The 19,923-nt window shown below is 33.4% G+C and overlaps 1 protein-coding gene across 11 annotated transcripts; it reads left to right on the top strand.

The window, feature by feature from the left end:
- The first annotated feature begins 65 nt into the window (after positions 1-65).
- LOC114386634 (thiol protease aleurain-like) lies at positions 66-19,787 on the top strand. Of its 11 annotated transcripts, none has more exons than XR_003661130.1 (12): positions 66-175; positions 302-437; positions 516-1,624; positions 1,725-1,913; positions 10,045-10,180; positions 11,529-11,604; positions 11,684-11,745; positions 12,473-12,552; positions 15,968-16,040; positions 16,529-17,429; positions 18,564-18,767; positions 19,436-19,786. XR_003661130.1 is itself a non-coding variant. In XM_028346663.1 (10 exons), the coding sequence occupies exons 6-10, from the start codon at positions 12,071-12,073 to the stop codon at positions 19,592-19,594; spliced, it is 687 nt and encodes a 228-aa protein (XP_028202464.1). In that variant the 5' UTR covers positions 1,472-1,624; positions 1,725-1,913; positions 10,045-10,180; positions 11,529-11,604; positions 11,684-11,745; positions 11,881-12,070; the 3' UTR covers positions 19,595-19,674. The 11 variants fall into 11 exon arrangements, 5 of the variants coding, with proteins under 5 accessions (XP_028202464.1, XP_028202465.1, XP_028202466.1 ...); XR_003661129.1 differs by having other exon boundaries at positions 513-1,624; XR_003661128.1 differs by having other exon boundaries at positions 302-1,624; positions 19,436-19,787.
- Positions 19,788-19,923: the final 136 nt, after the last annotated feature.

The following is a 19,923-nucleotide window of genomic DNA, read 5'->3' as shown; positions in this document are numbered from 1 at the left end:
ATTATATACAATGTGAATTTGTTATCTTTAAATTTTTGCCCAGACTTTATAATTTTTCTGGCTCCGCCACTGGGAACCACGCGCTTTGTCGGGATGACCACCGCCACGACAGAGAGGAAAAGCTTGAGATCCCTAGGGTTCGTCGCGAACTCAGAACTATGACTCACTTAGTGATGTTCGTGGAAAAGAAACAACCTTATATGTTGATTCTTCATTTGTTTTATTTAAATACCTTTTTGTTTTCTCTTCGTCTAGATCTTTAATATATAATGCCTAAACTTAAATGTGATTCATCTTCTAGGTGGACGAAGAGCTGGATGCATTAACTTCACGTATAAAGCTGGAGGAAGGAAATACAAAGTTCTAGAAATGTCACTTTTCAGGGGAGATGGTTACAGGAAAGGGAAGTTGAGTTGACAATCAAAGTTATGCAGAAGGTAAATAGCTAAACCTTGACTATTTTTTCCTTTTAACTGTAAGCTTGCTTCTTGTTGAAATGGTTTTAAATGTAGAAGGGATCTATTGAGTATTACAAAAACAACCCAGCAATGTACATGTGTACTTTGGAAGAAAGGTAGCATCTTGGCGTTCAAAAAGTCGTGATCTTTGTTTGGAAAGATTTTATCCCTCTCCGACTTGGGTAATGAAAGCATGGGAAACAACTCAAGATGAAATGATGATTGCTGGTGGTCTGCATGTTGTGGTTTTTAACAAAATGGTTGTGTTCACGGTGTTCAATCATTTTAAAATTGACACTTTTGAAGCTTCATGTCTTATACTGTGGCAGGTTATGGTGAAATGGTTATACTATAAGTTTTAATTTGAAATCCACAAGATGTCAACCTACTAAGTGAAGTTACCTTAATCCTATATAAGTTGAAGTGAATAGATGGTATGGTATTAGGCTTAATTATTTTGATATTTCCTTTGTTTTTGAAGTCTACTTTCTGGATGAACCTGGTCCTAGGAATCATATGCCAAGAGTACATGTTTTGATAACATGACACCAACATTATGCACTACAAAAACTCTTAAATCAATATTTATTAAAATGTTGAATTTGTTGCATAACAATTTTATGATTTGCTCAAGTCTCTTAAATAAAGGAAGCCAAACATTAAAAGTGTTTTGTCCTATAAGGGCACTGTCAACTAATTATTTTTTTATTATATTAGGTACAATTATTACATGCAAATGAATGGTAAAGCAGAATGTATAGCATCACCTTATGGCACATGTTAGTTGCATGGATCATCTCTATGATTTGTCATGTTACTTGTAGCTCAACCTTAGGACTATAAATCACTGACTATTATTGTGGAAACAACAAAGAGAAATGAAAATTGCCGCTTTCAAGAAGCATCTGAGTGTTTACTATTTTATACTCTATTATATATAGTCACTCAAGCTTCTAGAATTTTTGTCAGCTGCATCAAAATGGGAAGCAACTTGAGGTTTTTGAGTCTTTGCATCAACTCATGCTCAACTTTAGCTTGGTTTTTATGTTAACAGTTGCCCAAAAATAGAGCAAATTGTTTTGAAATTTGTTCATGACCATATCCATAATGCTCCATCACTAGCAGCTGCATTAATAAGAATGCACTTTCATGACTGTTTTGTAAGGGTATGTGCTTCAATCTTTAAGCTTCTTTCATTTTTACTTAACAAGTACAATGTTATTGTTAGATTAAGGTTAAGGAGCTAACTAAGATGAAGCATTTCAGGGATGTGATGCATCAGCCCTTTTGAACTCAACAACCAATCAGGTTGAGAAGAATGCTCGTCCAAATCTTACAGTAAGAGGCTTTGACTTCATTGGCATTATAAAGAGCCTTGTTGAAGCTGAATGCCATGGTGTGGTCTCTTGAGCTGATATCCTCACTTTGGTTGCCAAAGACACTATTGTTGCAACAGTAAGTACTTAATTGCTATCAGAAAATCTTAAGAGTGTGTTTGGATGAGGGAATTTAAAATTCTAAGAAATTTTAAATTCTAAGAATTTCAAATACTTCAATTAAAATTATTTTATTTTTAAAATTTTGTGTTTGGATAAAAAAAATTAAAATTATGAGAGTGAAAAAAAGAGAATATATGGTTGGTGTACTAATTATACTTGTTCCTCTACACTCACACTCGATCCATATTCCATGAGTCCAAACGGTGTTGTTTCTTGAAGAAGAATATAAGAAGAGAATTTCAATTTCTCATCTTTTAGAAGGAAATTGAAATTCTAGATTTTTAGTTATTTAAAATTCTGTTTTAAAATACCAAAATTTTAAATTCTTCACAAAAAACATTCAAACAATGAATTCTAGATTATAGAAATTTAAATTCTTTGATAAATTATTTTCCTCAATTAAAATTCTCTATCCAAACGCACTCTAAGAGTATAAGTACAATTTCTGATTCACCTTTATTATCTTTACGCTTTCATTTTTAGAACAAGAATGACCCATTTGCTGGTTTATGCCATTATTGAAATTGGCTTTCAGGGTGGACCTTTCATGGATGAATCTTGTATCATTTGTTTTTTGGGTTTGATTATTTATGTTATGCCATGTTTTTTTATTAGTTATGTTATGCCATATGGTGTCTGTCTACATATGTGTGATCCTATATGGTATGAACTAATATGTTTTTGATAAATTGATTATTGATCAATAACATCTATCACTTCGGAATGAACTAATGTTTTTTAAGCAAAAAAGAAAAACTTTGTTAATTGAACAACTAACTTTGTTGACCAATAATTTTTCACATGTTTTGTGTCTAGTTCTAGCTATATATCGTCTCTAATGATGGTTATTATACTGTATGCATAAGAAATTATTTGCTTAACAATTTGTACAATAATAATTGGAACTGAGACTTGTGCTCACAGGAGTGATACTGTCGTTGACTATATATGTGCTTAATTGATATAGGTAAGCAGTTTAAGTCATCAAGTTAAAATAGCTTTTTGGTGATGCTAAATTGAAATTTGCGTTGGGCCCTTTATGAAGTTTCACCATCTTTTTTTTTTTTTTTGGATTTGTCTTTCTGGGATTTTAGTATTTTTTTTCCCTTTAATTAGAAATATACATGATTCTAAGTTTAAATTTTTTCTCGCAATTCCAGTTTCATTATTTTTACAATTAAGTAAATATTTAGTTTTGTTATTAAACTTCTTTTACTTTAAATTCTTGTTTTCTAATCAAAATCTTTAATAACTTAGTTGAGTAAAAATTTTAAAGTCTTCTTTTGTTAAAAAAATCATTAACAAAAATATTAAATCTTACTGGGAAAAATGGTGCAACCCCCCCCCCCCCCCCCCCTCACATCTTGTAAAATCTTTCGATAAAAAGTTCACTAACATTTCTTATGTTCCAAATCCATCATAAATTTCCAAATATTGGATACAAAATGATAATTTCAGAATTTTAGATAGGAGTAAATTTAGATGACTTTAAAGAGAGAGAAATTTAATAGCCTCAAAATCTAAAATTGCGTACACTCTATTTTAAATTGATTGAAAGTGCAATTAAGTTTTGTTATTATTAAATTGGGAGAGTTTAACCTTTTCGTGTTCCAACTGGAATCATTCTTATTATGATTTTTCACTCACATTTTAGATGTTAATGCATGAATAGTGGATTTCATTTGTATCATGTCAGTGGGATTTCAGTTCCTAATTATTTATCTAGGTCATAGTTATTGCATTTCACTTGTGTGACTTTTGCTATTACCCTTGGAATATAAGAAACAATTACTTTATATTATATTAAATTGAATTTCATTAGCTAGATAGTGGGGTGTTATCTCTACCTAGAGCATTATTTATTTATGTTTTTTTAGGTTGCTTGTGTGTATTTGGAATCCGAGATCTAGATCAAAGACTTTGAAGCTAAATGGGGATATAGATAACACCGGGGTCTTACTTCTCGAAACTATGAATGAATATTTTTTTTCCTTTTGTCTGTAGCCCTGGTATGGCACGTATGGCACGTTTGTCTACTAGAATTTTATTCTTTTTTCTTTGATTGAAATTTACCCATATAAAATTCAATGCATGGAGTTTTTTTTTATGGAAAAATTCAATGCATCAAGTTGCTAGATATACTTTATGGTATTTTCTTGCTAAATTACTTGTCTATTATAGGATGATTATATCATGTGTTTTTATTAATGTTGCTTATGTGTCCAATGGGAGCAATACTCGAAATAGCAATATTTAGATCAAATAAAACAAAGTTATAGCCAAAAGGAATTACTAAATAACTTAATATAATCGATATGACTGATATAGATGGTCCTATACCGAATAAATGACTATCTCCTCTATATGGAATAAGATTCTCTTTGAAAAGTAATTTGTTCCATCTGCCAGAGCTTGAAGAACACCAAAAGGACCTGTGTATTCAGGTCCAATACGTTGTTGTATCCCTGCGGATATTTCCCTTTCTAACCATATAATTGCTAGTACACTTATCGTAATTCCCAATATAAGAATAAAAATAGGGGCAAATACCCATACAATTCCATATATCTCTTTAAAAGATTCCAATCTGAAAAAAAAAATAGATATCTTGTATCTCTGTTAAATAAATTATCATTTCAACAATCAACTTCTCCCATAATAATATCTATGCTACCTAGTATTGTCATATATCGGCCAATTTCTTTCTTTTAACTAATTGAGGAAGAATTTACAAATTGATAAAACCTGGCAGACAAATTTTCCATCTCCAGGGAAAACCATTTTGATCCCCTTGTTAATCTTGTAGATTAATTGTCTGCTAAGTTGGGGATTAAATTGTCAAATTAAATTTTTTTACGCCTAGAGGTTCTTGAAGTTCTGCTTGTGTTAATTAGTATTAGAAAATTAATTCACACTTCTTAATAAACATACATTTCAATATAAATTTGTGGTTGAAACTAATAAAAAATTTATACTAATTACATTCAATTATTCAAATTTATGGTTATATATTTCAGTAGAGTTACATAATTGGGCTTTGGATGTCTTTATCATTGCAAATGCTAAAAGGTGTGTTTTAATTTGTGAGTTTATAATACTTTATATTAATTATTAATTTCATGTAGTTGGGTTAGAATTGATATAGAAATTTTGTTACTAACCTTATTTACTATTTTATAAGAATTTTTATTTTTTTTAAAAATAAGACATTTTAAGATGGTTCTTTAAAAAACTGTCTTAGAAAGTGTATATTCTAAGACGATTTTTAACTAAGAACTGTCTTAGAAGAACACGTCTTAATTAAGAACCATTTTAGAATGATACCTTTCTAAGACAGTTCTTAGTTAAGAATCATCTCAGAAGAACACGTTTTTCTAAGATGATTTTTATAGAACCATCCTCAAAAGTCTTGACTTTTAATGACATTTATTTCAAAGACAGTTCAAAACCGTCTTTGTAAATCGTTAAAATCCGTCGTTGAAGCTTCTTTGTGCAGTAATGAATTAATAATAATGTAATACCTATATGAAATATATAAATTAAATATATAACAAATACATATTTATAATTGTTTAAATTGTAGAATTCATTTATGTTACTATCTTTAAAATAAGATTTAACTATTTTGTGAAATAACTCAAAAAGGTGCATTGGGGTAAGGCTTTGCTGCGTTTACGTCTAGAGGAACAATTTGTTTGGCATGACAACCCCTGTTTGATTGATTCTCTCCTTGTGTAAAATCTCATTGTACCAGGACAGTCATGCACCACGAGTTGGATTAGCCTTCGACCCAATGGGTTAGGAGATACAATGATTTTTGACCCAAATTAAAATTAGAGCTATTAAAATGGACTAGCCCAGCTCGTTAGGCCCTACATTTTGTTTGGTCCTGAAAATTTTAGCTTGGCCTGAGCCATCACAGGTTGGTGGGTTAAACGGGGTGTCCACCTAAAATTGAAACAAAAATTGTTAAAAAGAAAATTCAACAAAAAATCAATTTTTGAGGAAAATAAATTTGAAATATTTAGCATAAATTTGAATATTCAATGATGATATTATTTTTAAATTTCACGAGTTTAAAAATACACAATTTAAATTATATTATAAAGTACATGTTGTGCATGACTCATATTTTATGGGCATGGCATAGTTGGGGTGGAGTATAAGGGTCACCTGTTCTTGGGTTATGAAGCAGGTTAGGGGTGCAGGGGCAAAGCCCTTGCAGAACACGTAATATTATACACGGATTAAGATAACGCACGTGGGCTAAGATTTACACGTACATTATCTTTACAGGTGCATTATTTTAATCCATGTACAACATTATGTGTTCTGCGAGGGCTTTGCCCCTACACCCCCAACCAACTTTGTAACCCAACAACAAGTGATCCTTACACTTCACTCCAACTTTGCCCTGCCCATAAAATATGAATTGCACAACAATCTCCACCTTGGCGAATATTTAGCCCGATTGAAGATAAAGAGCACTTTCACTTCATAGTGTCCTAGGTTGGGGATCCTATCGCGTCTAGCACTAAGCAACATACAACAAGTCCAAACAATGCTTGAACTTGTTGGTTGTAACCACCTTGGTTAACATATTATTGCATTCTCTGAAGTGTGAACCTTCCTAAGCAAAACCTGACCAGATGTCATCAGCTCCCTTATCTCATGGAACCTCACATCAATATGCTTGGTTCTAGCATGAAATACCTGATTGTTTGCCAAATCGATAGCACTTTGACTATCATAATGCAACCAAATTCCACCTTGTTCAATCCCTAACTCCTTTACTAGCCTTGCTAACCACACAACTTCCTTGCTGGTCTCTGCTACCACCATGTACTTCGCTTCAATTGTTGACATTGCCACAAGAGACTGAATTATGGACTTCCAACAAGTAGGCCCACCTCCAAAAGTAAAGACATACCTTGTTGTAGACCTTCTATCATCCAAATCACCAGCATAGTCAGAATCCACAAATATGAAAACTGAAGGATCATCTTGCTAGCTGTCTAACATAATACGATGACCTGTTGTACCTTTTAGGTACCTAAAGATCCATTTCAGTGCTTCCCAGTGTCACTTTCGTAGGACAGACATAAACTTGCAGACTTGGCTTACAGCATGTGTCAAATTTGATTTAGTGTACACCATAGCATACATCAAGCAACCAACTGCACTGGCATAGAGAACCTTTGACATATACTTCACCTCAACATCTATCTTTGAACATTGATTTATAGAAAGCTTAAAGTGTTTTGCAAATGGAGTACTCACAGGTTTCACATTGCTCGTGTTGAACTTATCTAGCACCTTCTCAACATAGCCATGTTGTGAGAGCCATAGTTGTTTGGATTTCCTGTCCATGTGAATCTCCATCCCAAGAATCTTCTTGGTAAGACCCTAGCCTTCATGTCAAACTCTTTGCTTAACAGTGACTTCAACTCATTCACATCACACAAATGGTTACCAGCAACTAGCATATCATCAACATACAGTAGTAGAAAAATAAAAGAGCTATCATCAAGGCTCTTAACATAAACACAAGTCGTACTCACATCGCCTATAGTTTTTGAGAAGTTCAAGCTATGGAAGGATGAAATGTTAAAAAAATTCAAATTTTTGTTTCATGAAATACACCTACACCTTACGAGAAAAATCATCAATGAAGGTGACAAAATAGTAAGAAGCACCCTAGGACGAATCTTTAGTAGGACCCTACACATCAATATACACATAATATAGAATCCCCTTAGTGGTATGCTTCACAGCTTTAAACCACACCTCCCAAGCACACAATACTTACACAAGTCTAACTTGCAACTCCAAACTCTTTTCAAGAGTCATCTCTTATAAAGCTGGGCCATCTCATGCCCATTGAGATAGGGTCGTGTCTAGAAGTTTTGGGACCTATGACAATTTTTTCAAAAAAGACTTACATTCTCTTTGAATAAACTTTTTTCTTAGCACGTTATGAAAAAAATAAAATAAATTGAAGTTTTCTTATACGATAAAATAAACTTATGCACTTAACATTTTTATAAATTATTCTTATCTAAATTCTCCATTATATTTTGCCTTCATTTTTTTCTATAAATATTTATAGAGAAATTTATCCCAACATAATCTTAATATTTTAATCTTATGGAAAAATTTTAATATTTAACTTTCAATGGATAAAATGACTAATCCATTAATTTTTTGTTGTATTTGACCCTCTTCCTCTTTATTTTTTCTAAACTAAATTCATATTTTCTATTTGAAATTTTATTATATTATTAAACTTTATAAAGTATAAGAATAAAATAAAATGAAAATACAAAAAATATAAATAAAAAATGTTGCAAAATAAATAACAAAAAAATGATAGAATGGTAGAGCTTGGAAATAAAAAGAATTATACATGGATATTATCTATTATGACACCTTAATATTAGTTATCTACTATCAAAATCATTTTATTCATTTTAAGACTACTCCAAATGAAAATATTAAATTTTATATTTAACCGTTATTTTCCTCTATTAACATTCAAACTTTCAAATTTATCTGTTAATATTACTCACTAATTAATACTATTGTAAATATTGTTGCAATGATTATTGGCCAATAATATGATAATTTTATAAATTTGTAATTCTACACTTGCACACTTTAAAGCCTTGACATTTGTTTCATTAAACAAAATATGGCTTTGTTACTTGACGTGAATTAATGGTTGCCGCCGTATTGAATTAGTATATAATAAAATCACTGTAGTTTTAGTGGACCTAAGGAAATAACCTACTTCGACTTGTCGTAAAAGTATGGCTTTGCATTGAGATGACCTAAACATAGGTGTCACAATCTAGTAGCATCATCATTAGACTCAACAAATGTAACTTAATCTAAAATTATGCTCTCCACTACTACAAAATTACTTTTTTATGACATGCATTCTACATCGGTTATACGCAACCGCCTTAGAATGTTACGCAGTGACAATTTTGTAATTAAGAAGAATTTATAACACACATTCTAAGATGGTTTTACAAAACCATATTAAAATTTACTAGGGGAAACCTAAACGATAATGGATTTATATATAGAAACGTCGCTATTTTTCTTCCATGCCAACAGTCGCGTGTACTTTAATTTAAAATTCCTAATCCTTTAACTAGAACCCTTCACTCTCTCGAGCTTCCCTTGACTCTTGCTTTGGCCACTAGCTCACGCCCGCACAAGAGCATCACCCGCTTCCACGACGAGCTCGATGTCGTCCTCGACTGCCACTTCCTTGCCCTGTCACGCGTATTCGTTGGTGGCATCTACATTGGCGCCCTCGTCCCCGCCCTCCTAACCTGCCTCCAACACATCTCTGCCACCGACCTCCGCCACCGCGCCCTCTCCCTCCTCCTCCACCTCTCCCTGGACAACGACGCCAAGGTCAGCCTCGTCGTCGAGGGCTTCCTCTCCCCCGCCGCCCCCTCCGACTGTCGCGCCCTCGCCGCCACCCTCCTCACCAGCCTCGTCGTCCTCCACGTTAACAAGGCCACCATCGGAGCCTTCCCGGGCTCCATCCACGCCCTCGTGACACTTCTCCACGACATATAGGGAAGGGAAAGAAAAGAAGCCGCCACGGCGCTCTACGCCCTCTGCTCCTTCCCTGATAACCGGCGTAAAGCGGTGGAGTGCGGCACCGTTCCCGTTCTGCTTCAGAGCGCCGATTCTTGACTTGAGAGGAGCGTTGAGGTTATTGGGGTTTTGTCAAAATCAAAGAGGGGAGGGAGCAGATGGAACAGTTTCGCGGGTGTGTGCAGATTCTTACGCGTGTTTTCAGGAATGGAAGCTCCAGGGGAGTTCAGTATGCAGCTAGTGGATTGTGCCGGTGCTTTCAATAACTTTGGCTGTAATGGTGGCTTTCCATCCCAATCCTTTGAATACATTAAATACAATGGTGGCCTTGACACAGAGGAAGCATATCCCTACACCGGAAAAGATGGTGTCTACAAATTTACAGCTAAAAACGTTGTTGTTCAAGTCATTGACTCTATCAAATTTACACTCATTGATGGGACATTAATAAATATGAATTTGTGTGGCAGGATGTAAATCATGCTGTTCTTGCTGTTGGGTATGGAGTTGAAGATGGTGTTCTGTATTGGATCATTAAAAATTCATGGGGAAGCAACTGGGGTGTCAATGGTTACTTCAAGATGGAATTAGGGAAGAATATGTGCGGTAAGGATCCACAGGACCTAAATTCTTAAAGAATAATTAAATTTGATTGGTTATTTTGTATGCATTTCGAAGGTTTTAAAGGAAAATAGTCTCACACTAATTGTCTATCAATTCCAATTTTCTCTTTATTTTAATTAGATCTGCAACTTTAGCTTCGTGGTTAGTTACACCCTCCAATACACCTTGTTCATTATGACATCCACTGCTTTTATATGCTCCATTTGAACTGAAATACTTGGATTGTTATACAAGCCTTTGTTTGAGTTGCTGGGTAGCTGCCTATGGCAATTGGAGATGATGAGAAATTATATTTTTGGTATGTTGTTTGTTTCTTGTTGCTTTTAAGACATCGGTTGTCAGCCTGCAATTTAGTTACATTTTAGCTTGATGAAGGCATGTAGTGGTACTAGGGAAGAAAAGCTAGTAAAAGTTCTCTAGTAAGATCACTTTCAGTGGTACTAGGTTCTTCTGAATTTGCTTTGTTAATTCATGTGCTGCTATTTTAGTCATGTTATCAATGGCATTAGCTGATACTGATGTGGTCGTTGACATCGCATTGTTGTGCTACACATTCATAGCATACCAGCCTTTCAGAAAAGCAAGCCAAATTTCTTTTAGGCTATGTTTTTTTTTTTTATGAAATTAGGAAGGAAGAGCAGTGAGAGAAAAAGTGAGGTTCATTATCTCTTCCTCTTTTAGTTTTTCATAAATAAATAAAATATTGTTTAAGGATACGCGTGTGTGTGGGTCTGCATCTAGAGAGAGATCGCATAAACAATGGGCTTCATTGGGATAGTTTTGAACCAGCCAAATGATTGAGCCCAGATCTACACCATGACAAATCAAGCTGAGAGAGTTACTTTAATGAATTTTGGACAAAACAAATCATGACAAGTTTATTAATATAATCTACCTTTGGAAAGAAGAAATAGAGAAAATAGGAAATCAATGATTACTTTTCAACCCAAGGTGCTGTTATTGTTGCTTCAACTCTTCAAATAGTACTAGGCTTTAGTGGCCTTTGGCGTAATGTTGCAAGGTTGGTCTCAGGTTCTTAGTAAGTAGCTGCATTATATTTTGATGGTCTTAATATTTGGTTGAAAAATGTCTGAATTGAAATGTGTAATGTAGATTCAGGGCATGTTTTGCCATGTATGCTCATTGTCAGTTGTTACTCTGAATTGAAATTGTTAGAAGTACATAATATACTGACATGTTGGAGTGATTTGTGCGATGTAATTTGTATCAACAATGTAGTCCCTATGAACTGAATAGATCAAAAGAACTTACCATTCCTGCAATAGAGTGTAATATTCCCAAGTGATGTAAGTCCAACTTCTTTCTTTAGGTTCTTGAGTCCACTTTCAGCAGTCCCTTTGGTATCTCATGTTGGTTTTGGGCTTTATGAGTTGGGCTTTCCTGGGGTAAGTACATATTTAAATTGCTTGGGTTCAAAGCTAATATATTAAAAAAATTCAATATTGATCCCAGGCTTGTGTGTAGGTTGCTAAATGTATAGAGATTGGACTGCCAGAGCTTATATATTACTAGTATTTGTTTCGCAGGTAGAGTTCTTTAGAGTGTCAAAAACTCTTAGCATCATGATCTCACTTCATTTTATTCACTTGATTTCTTTACTTTTTATGGCATGATGGCTTTTATGAAACTTTTTTAAATAACAGTTGTTGGTTTTCAGGCAGTTTGTACCCCATGTGCTACATTAAGGAAAACATGTCTTTGATCGGTTCGTTGTTTTATTTACAATTGCAATTGTGTGGTTATATGCTTACCTGCTCACTGTTGGAGGGGCATACAATCATGCTGCACCTAAAACACAGTCAACCTGTCGCAAAGGCTGTTTGAACAAAAAATAAAATACACGTTTGTTATATGTCCGGTACCTATGCAGACTGTTTCAGCTTAATGAATTGTTCCTTACAGAGCCTCAAAAGTCTAGGATTTATCATTACTATGTACTTGTCTTTCTCTGGTGCATGTGAACAACAAATTACTGAGCATCAGTCCAAGTTCAAAGATGGAGAAGATATACCTCCTTTAGTGGGATGCTACATACTTGTCGCTCTCTCTGCCATAGTGTTATTTATTTTTATTTTTAAAAGGCACTCTCTCTGATAAATTTTAGGGAGTTTTCGTTTTATTTGTCAGTCATGTTTTAGCTCTATAAAGAGAAATAAATAACATGCTTGTAATTTGTGAGCTTGTTTTCAGATTTTTTTTTTCTTGCATATTCTTTCAATATAACAACAATTTTCTTGATTATGTATGAAACAGATTGGTTTTAGTGCTCCTCAAGGTTGTGGAAAGACAACCCTTGTCTTTGCTGTTGACTATCTTTTCGAAGTGATTGGCAGGTAAGCTCTGAACTTTGAAGTAACTGTGATCTTAAAATTATCCTTCATTCTGTTGACTATAGAAAAAGGTTTTTAATTAACAAAATTCCAGGTAAGCTCTATAGATGATTTGTATTTGACGGCTGAAGGTCAGGTATCTGCTATTTATATTTGTCTTCACAATTGTAGCTTCTCTTGTTATTGTTTCTTTGGCGTGATGGGTTTATAACTTTTTATTGAGTGTTTTGACATGGATGAGGAAAAAAAAGAAGGAATAATAATAAAGGCGATTGTAACCAGCAGGAAAGTTTGATTTTGAAGATATATATGGAAAACATCTTCAATTTGCTTGTATATTTGTTGGTTTTTTACTGTCAAAAATAATGAATTTGCCTACTCTAAGTGTGGAAAACGTCTTCAATTTTAGATTTGCCTTACTGAGAAATTTTTTGAATATATATATATATATATATATATATATATATATATATATATATATATATATATATATATATATATATATATATATATATATATATACACGTAACCAATATGCAACTTGAAGCTATATATTTAGTTTAGCAAATTGATGAGGACATGACCAAGAGCAAGGGCAAGGATCCACTTGAAGGACTTGGAGGACCTATGACAAGGGCTAGAGCAAGGAAAGCCAAGGAAGCTCTTCAACAAGTGCTGTCCATACTATTTGAATACAAGCCCAAGTTTCAAGGAGAAAAGTCCAAGGTTGTGAGTTGTATCATGACCCAAATGGAGGAGGACTAAATGACACCACTTTGTCTCAATTTTTAGAGTGTTTAGTTTGTCTAAATAATGGCCCAATCCTTGTAAAGTTGGCTGACCAAAAATATGTTTTGGGTTAATCAATTAAAAGGGCTTTAGTTAGGTTTAGTTCAAGTTGTAATAAGGGCCCAATTGGCAACCTAGGCATCAGCCTTTTGGGAGACCAAATGGTGGCTGACTTGTTGGCTGTTGGGGGTGACTTTTGGTTGCCACAATTTCAGTTACACTCAGCCATTAAGTTTTTTTTAATTCCCTAGGTTAATGGCATTAAGTTATTTTAATTCTAGGTTAGTGGGTCATTACTAAAATCTGATGTAAAGCTTCTATATAAGCTGAACCATTTTATCAATAGACACAAGTGGAGTTTTATTCAGAAAATTAGAGTTTATCTCTTTTATCTTAGTGAGAGTGATTCTCCTAAATTCTTGACTGATTCAAGAACACCTTGGCTGTATCAAAGGACTTTCACAACCTTTGTGTGTTGCCTTGCTGGAAAGAGTGATTCTTTCCTTCCTTTCATCATCACCCTTGTTCTTTCAAACCACAATTCCAGAAAATCCACCTCTGCCCAGAATTATCTCGTGGCCATAACTCCCATTTTACGCACTCAAATTAAGTGATTCTTGAGCCTAAATTGAATTTCAAAACGAGATCTTTCACCTCGTTTTGGAATCACCTCATTTGGAGCCCTGTAGCTTCAGTTATTGCCATTTCTATATTTCTGTCCAGCCACCACTTAACCTACGTTTTACCATCCCATTCATCCATTTTATGCCAAGAACCACCTTATTAAGACCCACGAAATTAGCCACCTTATTTTCCATCCTTTCCTTAATCAATTTCCGCATTTTCCATCAAGGTTTAATCCTAGACGATCCTAAGTCAGCCCTTGTGCCATGTGGGTTCATATCACAAATACTGTGAGAATCTATAATTATTATACTCAATTGATTAGTGGTAAGTTAGGAATCAAAATATTTGATAGACTGTAGACTATCAAAATATCATTCTTTGAATTAAGAAAAAAATGGAGAAATTAATTGTTATAAATAAATTAAAGAGAAACTAAAATTATGAATTATTTAAAATAAATTGCCAAAAAATATAATTTAATTAAAAAGAGAGTAGAAAATCATACTGTATTGAATATGTTAATTGCATATGTGTGGAATGGGTAATTTTCCTAATCTATTGACCTATTGTCAATAAACCATATACACTTGGGTATCAACCAACTTCAGTTATCCAATTAAATTTTGGAGGGTTAGCTAGGTACCTATCTCTATCAAAATTTTAAGAAAAATAAAATCTTTGCCACGTGCATAAACAATTTTTGGAATACAATATTCAAAATGGGCCATGCTTATGCTGAGTTACTAACTAGTACTTACTTTTGTTCCTCCTTTTTTTTTCTTCCTGCACTCAAAATTATTCTGATTCTGATTGGATTATCATAACTAGCCTACCTACACACTCTTTTGCCGTTTGATTTCCTTTTTATAGGTGTATAATTAGAATTTCTGTGTGTTATTACTCGCTCATCTTCCATATAAGATCTAATTTTAGTAAGAAGAAGCAAGATTTGCATGGAGATCCAAAAAATAATTGATGTCTACGGTGGAGATATGTTATTGTATAAGAAGAAGCAAGATTTGCATGGAGATCCAAAAAATGATATTTTAATATCTCTTTTCATAAAACTAAAAAAATGATTAATTAATTTTAATTATTTTAAAATAAAATATAAATAAATATTAGAAAGTGGACTCATTATGAGACCTAAAACAATAATTTAAAATTATAAAATTTAATCTTCTATTAGAACAAAAAATTAAATAAAACATTCAAAGTTATATAACACTACAAGATCCAACAAAAAATTGACTAGGATTATAAAACTTAATCTTCTATTGCACATGTTTTTAGTTTAATTGTATTTGACTCACTCAACTGTCTTTATTTGTTGGTAAATATTGTTAAATTTTGGTTAAGCGTACATTTTAGTTTCACCAATAATATTTGTTTTTAATGTATTTATACATAATGTAAAGCTTAGTGTGATATTGTTATTTTTTTATGTACGAAAGTTTATTGCCATTTATAAATATGATGTAATGTGGTTGATAGATAATATTATTTATGAATTTGATCATTGGTCTTTATGTTTAAGAAAACATGTATCAAAAGAAATTAGTTTCTCAAACGAATCTCACATTGAGAGAAAACATGATGTGTTGTGAATCTTTGATAACGAATTTGTAGAAGTTAGTTCTCGGAAAAAAAAAATATCATTGTAAAATCATGTAGATCAGTACTTATTATTTTATTGGTTTGTTACTTATTATTGTGCTGACTAACTTGAAAGCCCAATATTGATCATTAGACAGCCCAACATTATTTGGTGAACTTTGGCCAATGTTCAATTTGACCAATATCGTGACTAACATTCGTTAAAGGTGATGCTATTAAAATAAATAGTATATATTGTTTATCTATTCGTTAAAGGTGACTAACTGACTAATTGAAATTTTTTGTACCTTGTTGGATTCACTTTTTTCATTTCAGTGATTTGAATAAACCTTTCTCTGTTTTGTATTGTATTTATATGTTTATATATTGTTTACAATCATTACAGACTCGGATATGGCTTGAGGCGATTCTCTGGGAGAAGAAATATGATATGGATGTTTATATATTGCTGTCAAGAGGTAATTTTGCAATTTATTAGAACTGGTACTTACCTATTGTAATTGTTAATTAAATAAAAAACATCTTATTATATACAATGCACAAGTAACAAGTTAACTAGTTATGAAAATATGTTAATTTAGTTTTTAAAATTATGAAAATTTACTTCTATATTATAAATTTACTTCTAGGCTGAGATGTTTCTTTCAATAAAAGTCATGTTAATTTTTTTTAACACTAATCTTAATATGATTTTTTTAAAATTCTCACTAATACCTAGTTTACGTGCTTGCGGTAGAATGAGCGATGTATTTATTTTAAAAACGATGGGAGCTTATGACTTATATACTATAAGAGTCGTGGGGATTACGATAACAGAGTAGTCTATATATATATATATATATATATATATATATATATATATAACTACCATACAGTGTATTGGTGGGAATTATATTTATAATTAGATTAGTCTATTTATAATATCAGCTGGGTTTTCTTCTTTCAGCGCATGGGGCACACGAAGCAGCCTAGTGATGAGAGAATCCATCGATGGTACTTGATCTTCAACAAGAACTTGATCACGCACATGATCAAAGTCTGAATGGAGACTCCTCAAGATAAGAACCATATAGAACTTATCCAGCTTTTTATTCACTTCTTCCAGCGAATCAGCCACAAGGAACTTCTTCAACTCTTCCACTGCAACCCGAGCTTTACCTATGTGTGCAATCATGCCATGACTGATTTGTTTGAGGGTTGTGACCTTCATAGTTGCATTAAACAAACTCTGAATATAATTGGAAAAGATTTCTCGGGCCTTCTTCCAAAAAGGAACAACATGTTTTGAATGATCTAAGGATCTCCAAAACATCTGCCTCGACTGATTGCCATAAGACAGCGCATAGCTGATAATCCAGCTTTTCCCACTCAGATTTTCTGTCACTTGGAACAGTATCAATACCTTTTTCCAAGTGGTTATGGTGTCCTTGGCCGAGAAACCACAGCTCAACCGAAGCAGACCAAGACAAATAGTTCTTCCAGTTTAGTTTTGCAGTCGTGATAGTTGGGGTTCCAGAAAAGGAGAAGGCAAGTCCAGCAGAAGTCATTTCTGATCAATGACAAAAACCCTAACGGAAAAGGGTAGAACTAAGCACAAGCTAACACACGAGCTTGCTGAAACGAAAAACCAACACTTGGAACACACTCAGGAGGGGCCGACGAAGCTGCTGGGACAACTCGGGCAAGCTTTCGATGACGACACGGCGGCGCGTGGACTTCACGTGCCGGAAAACACGCGAGACTGTAACGGCGCGTGGCGGCGCGTGGGAGCTTCGATGGCGGCCGGAGACGACGGACGGCGGCGAACAGAACCCGCTCTGATGCCAACTTGAAGCTTTGATATTTTAGTGAGTAAAAAAGTTAACTCACTTAGCTTAATTTTATTGCCTTTAACACACATACATATATACACAATACAAGACTTGATGAGAAAACAGCTTGATGGGACATCACAATGTTGTCTTCTGAAACAAACTAAACAGAAAATAGAAGCAAGCATGTATACACATAATTTAACAAATGTAACCTATTTGTTTACTTGTGTCTATTCTGATTGAGTGTGTGAAAATAATATTGGAAATTGGATAGATAATTTTTTGGTTATTGGATCAAACGAGGGTTGTTATGATTTTAGCAATGGTATTTGGGAGGAATGACTTTCGTGATAAGTGTTACTAATGACTTTTTAATTCATCAGCGGATAATGGATGTACGAGTGGGGAGATAAATTTTTCTTAAGAGAGAGAAATGTTATACGTGTGTCAAGAAAACCGATCCGTATGGATTATCTGCTTTGAACTTTTGGTGGAAAGGGGATAATATAGATGGATTGAATCTAATTGAATTCTGTTTCCCGAAAAATGTAGTTGGTTTGTAGTTAAGGGAGCTGTAACCTATAATTATGGCTTGACAGGATTTGTTCAGGATTCACAAGTGCACCATTTTTCAAATCTTTATGCTTATCATGACTTGCTTGGGCTATGAGCTGTGAGGAAATTTGGGTGGTTGTTGGCTGTGATGCTTGCATATATAAGCTGCATTTTTATCATACTGGCAAAGATATTTTTAATCATATTATCTCTGCAACCTAATCATGCAGATTTATGAAATTGTACTCTATTTGTCCTTGGCTATGTTGAATTATGTGTATATGGAATAATTTGTGGAAAATGTGTTTCCTTCTCTTTTTAGGCTTAGTAAATAAAAAAAGAAACATCACTCGGTTTAATTGATGAGGGACCACTAAGGCAAATAATCGAAGATCCAATAAATGTCATAATTTTTATAATTTTATCGGTGAACTTGTGCGCTGAACTCTAACTTTATGCAAATAGTCATTAACTCATAGTTTCTCCTACTTGATTGTGACAACTGTAGTTAGATCATAAAGTATTTTTGTACCGAAATTCTTTAGCTGGTTTTGTTTTTAGTTTGTATAAAGATAAAGGTGCTTAAGTTTTGGGTTGATGTTGGATTTGCAGAGCAAGGCTAAAGAGATGGTGATGCTAGCAGAGAAAATGAGGCTAAAACTTTTGTCTGGCTCAAATTCTCAAACCAATGCGACTAATGATGAGGAGATGGGTTCAAAGGAAGAGATGCAAGATTGGTTATTGAGTGTTGGTATTATATCCCCTGTTACCAAAGAGTCTGTGGGTGCTTTGTATCATCAACAACTTTCTCGTCAGGTTGTCTTATCACTCCTCCTCAATCATGCATTACTATCTTAGTAATCAAAAGATCATGCAAATTGTAAGACATGTTTTAAGAAAGATATTAATAATTATTACTATTATTATTATTATTGGTCTTTTTTCCTTAAAATTTAAAAGTTTGATTTGATCACGATTGAAGATTTTTACCATGCAACCTTTTGTTCCTGCTATTTTTATTGGGGGCATTCTCATGACTCATATTGTTCAGTTTCTGAAAAAAAAAGTCCGCAGAAGATTGGAATATCCTGGATTAATTGAAAAAAAGAAAATATGCTCTTCGTGTACATAAAGCTATGGTTTAAATCATGATGAATGAAAAAGATTGTCAGACAGTGTATCTATTCCTCTGCATTGCACAATATTGGTCTTTGGGCTCAATTGTTATGCAAGAACCTTAAAAATGTTCTCCTATTCAGTCTTTCATACCTGGGGATATGAGTTGTTGATTTGATATCTTGCTAACACCTACAGACTGTGTGCGTATCATTTTATATGTTTTTCTCATTTGTATAAAAGTACTAAGAAAAATATGGCCTTTATTTATTTATGTTATAGAGTTAACCAATGGTCATGTGACTAATTGCCTTTTGCTAGTTTTCTATTTGTTTAAAATAATCTAATCTGTCCTTGTTAATGTTTAGTTGGCAGATTTTGTTAAAGTTCCACTTGAGAAAGCTGGGGGAATTATCAATCTTATTGATATATATTGTCTCTTCAATCATGCTTGTGGCATAGGTTTCAATATTGTCTGTGTTCCCTCTGACATGATTTTCTTTCAAGTAGTACATTTTTTGAATTAATGCTTCCCTTCTTTTGATTGTTTAATAAACAGAATTGATCTCACCTGATGATTTGTTGCAAGCATCTTCTCTGTGGGAGAAGTTTGATGTGTATGTTTTACATTATCTTCTATTTAAATTACTTCTGTTACTGTGATTCGGTAAATTAGTATAGACTTGGTGAGTAGGTGACTTCATTTCATTCTCCATTGAATTCATGGTAGATAAAATTGAGATTCAAATTGTAAAATCGCACAATTTTATGATTTTAATCCCTCTGAATGACTCAGATAGCACATGGAATTGTAGTTGGAGTAAAATTGTTTTATTCCCAATTCAAGTTGTAAAAT

Source organism: Glycine soja, chromosome 15, assembly GCF_004193775.1.
Source record: "Glycine soja cultivar W05 chromosome 15, ASM419377v2, whole genome shotgun sequence".
NCBI classification, from domain to species: Eukaryota; Viridiplantae; Streptophyta; class Magnoliopsida; order Fabales; family Fabaceae; genus Glycine; species Glycine soja.
The sequence above is the reverse complement of the archived record's forward strand: the minus strand, read 5'-3'. Positions and strand labels throughout refer to the sequence as shown.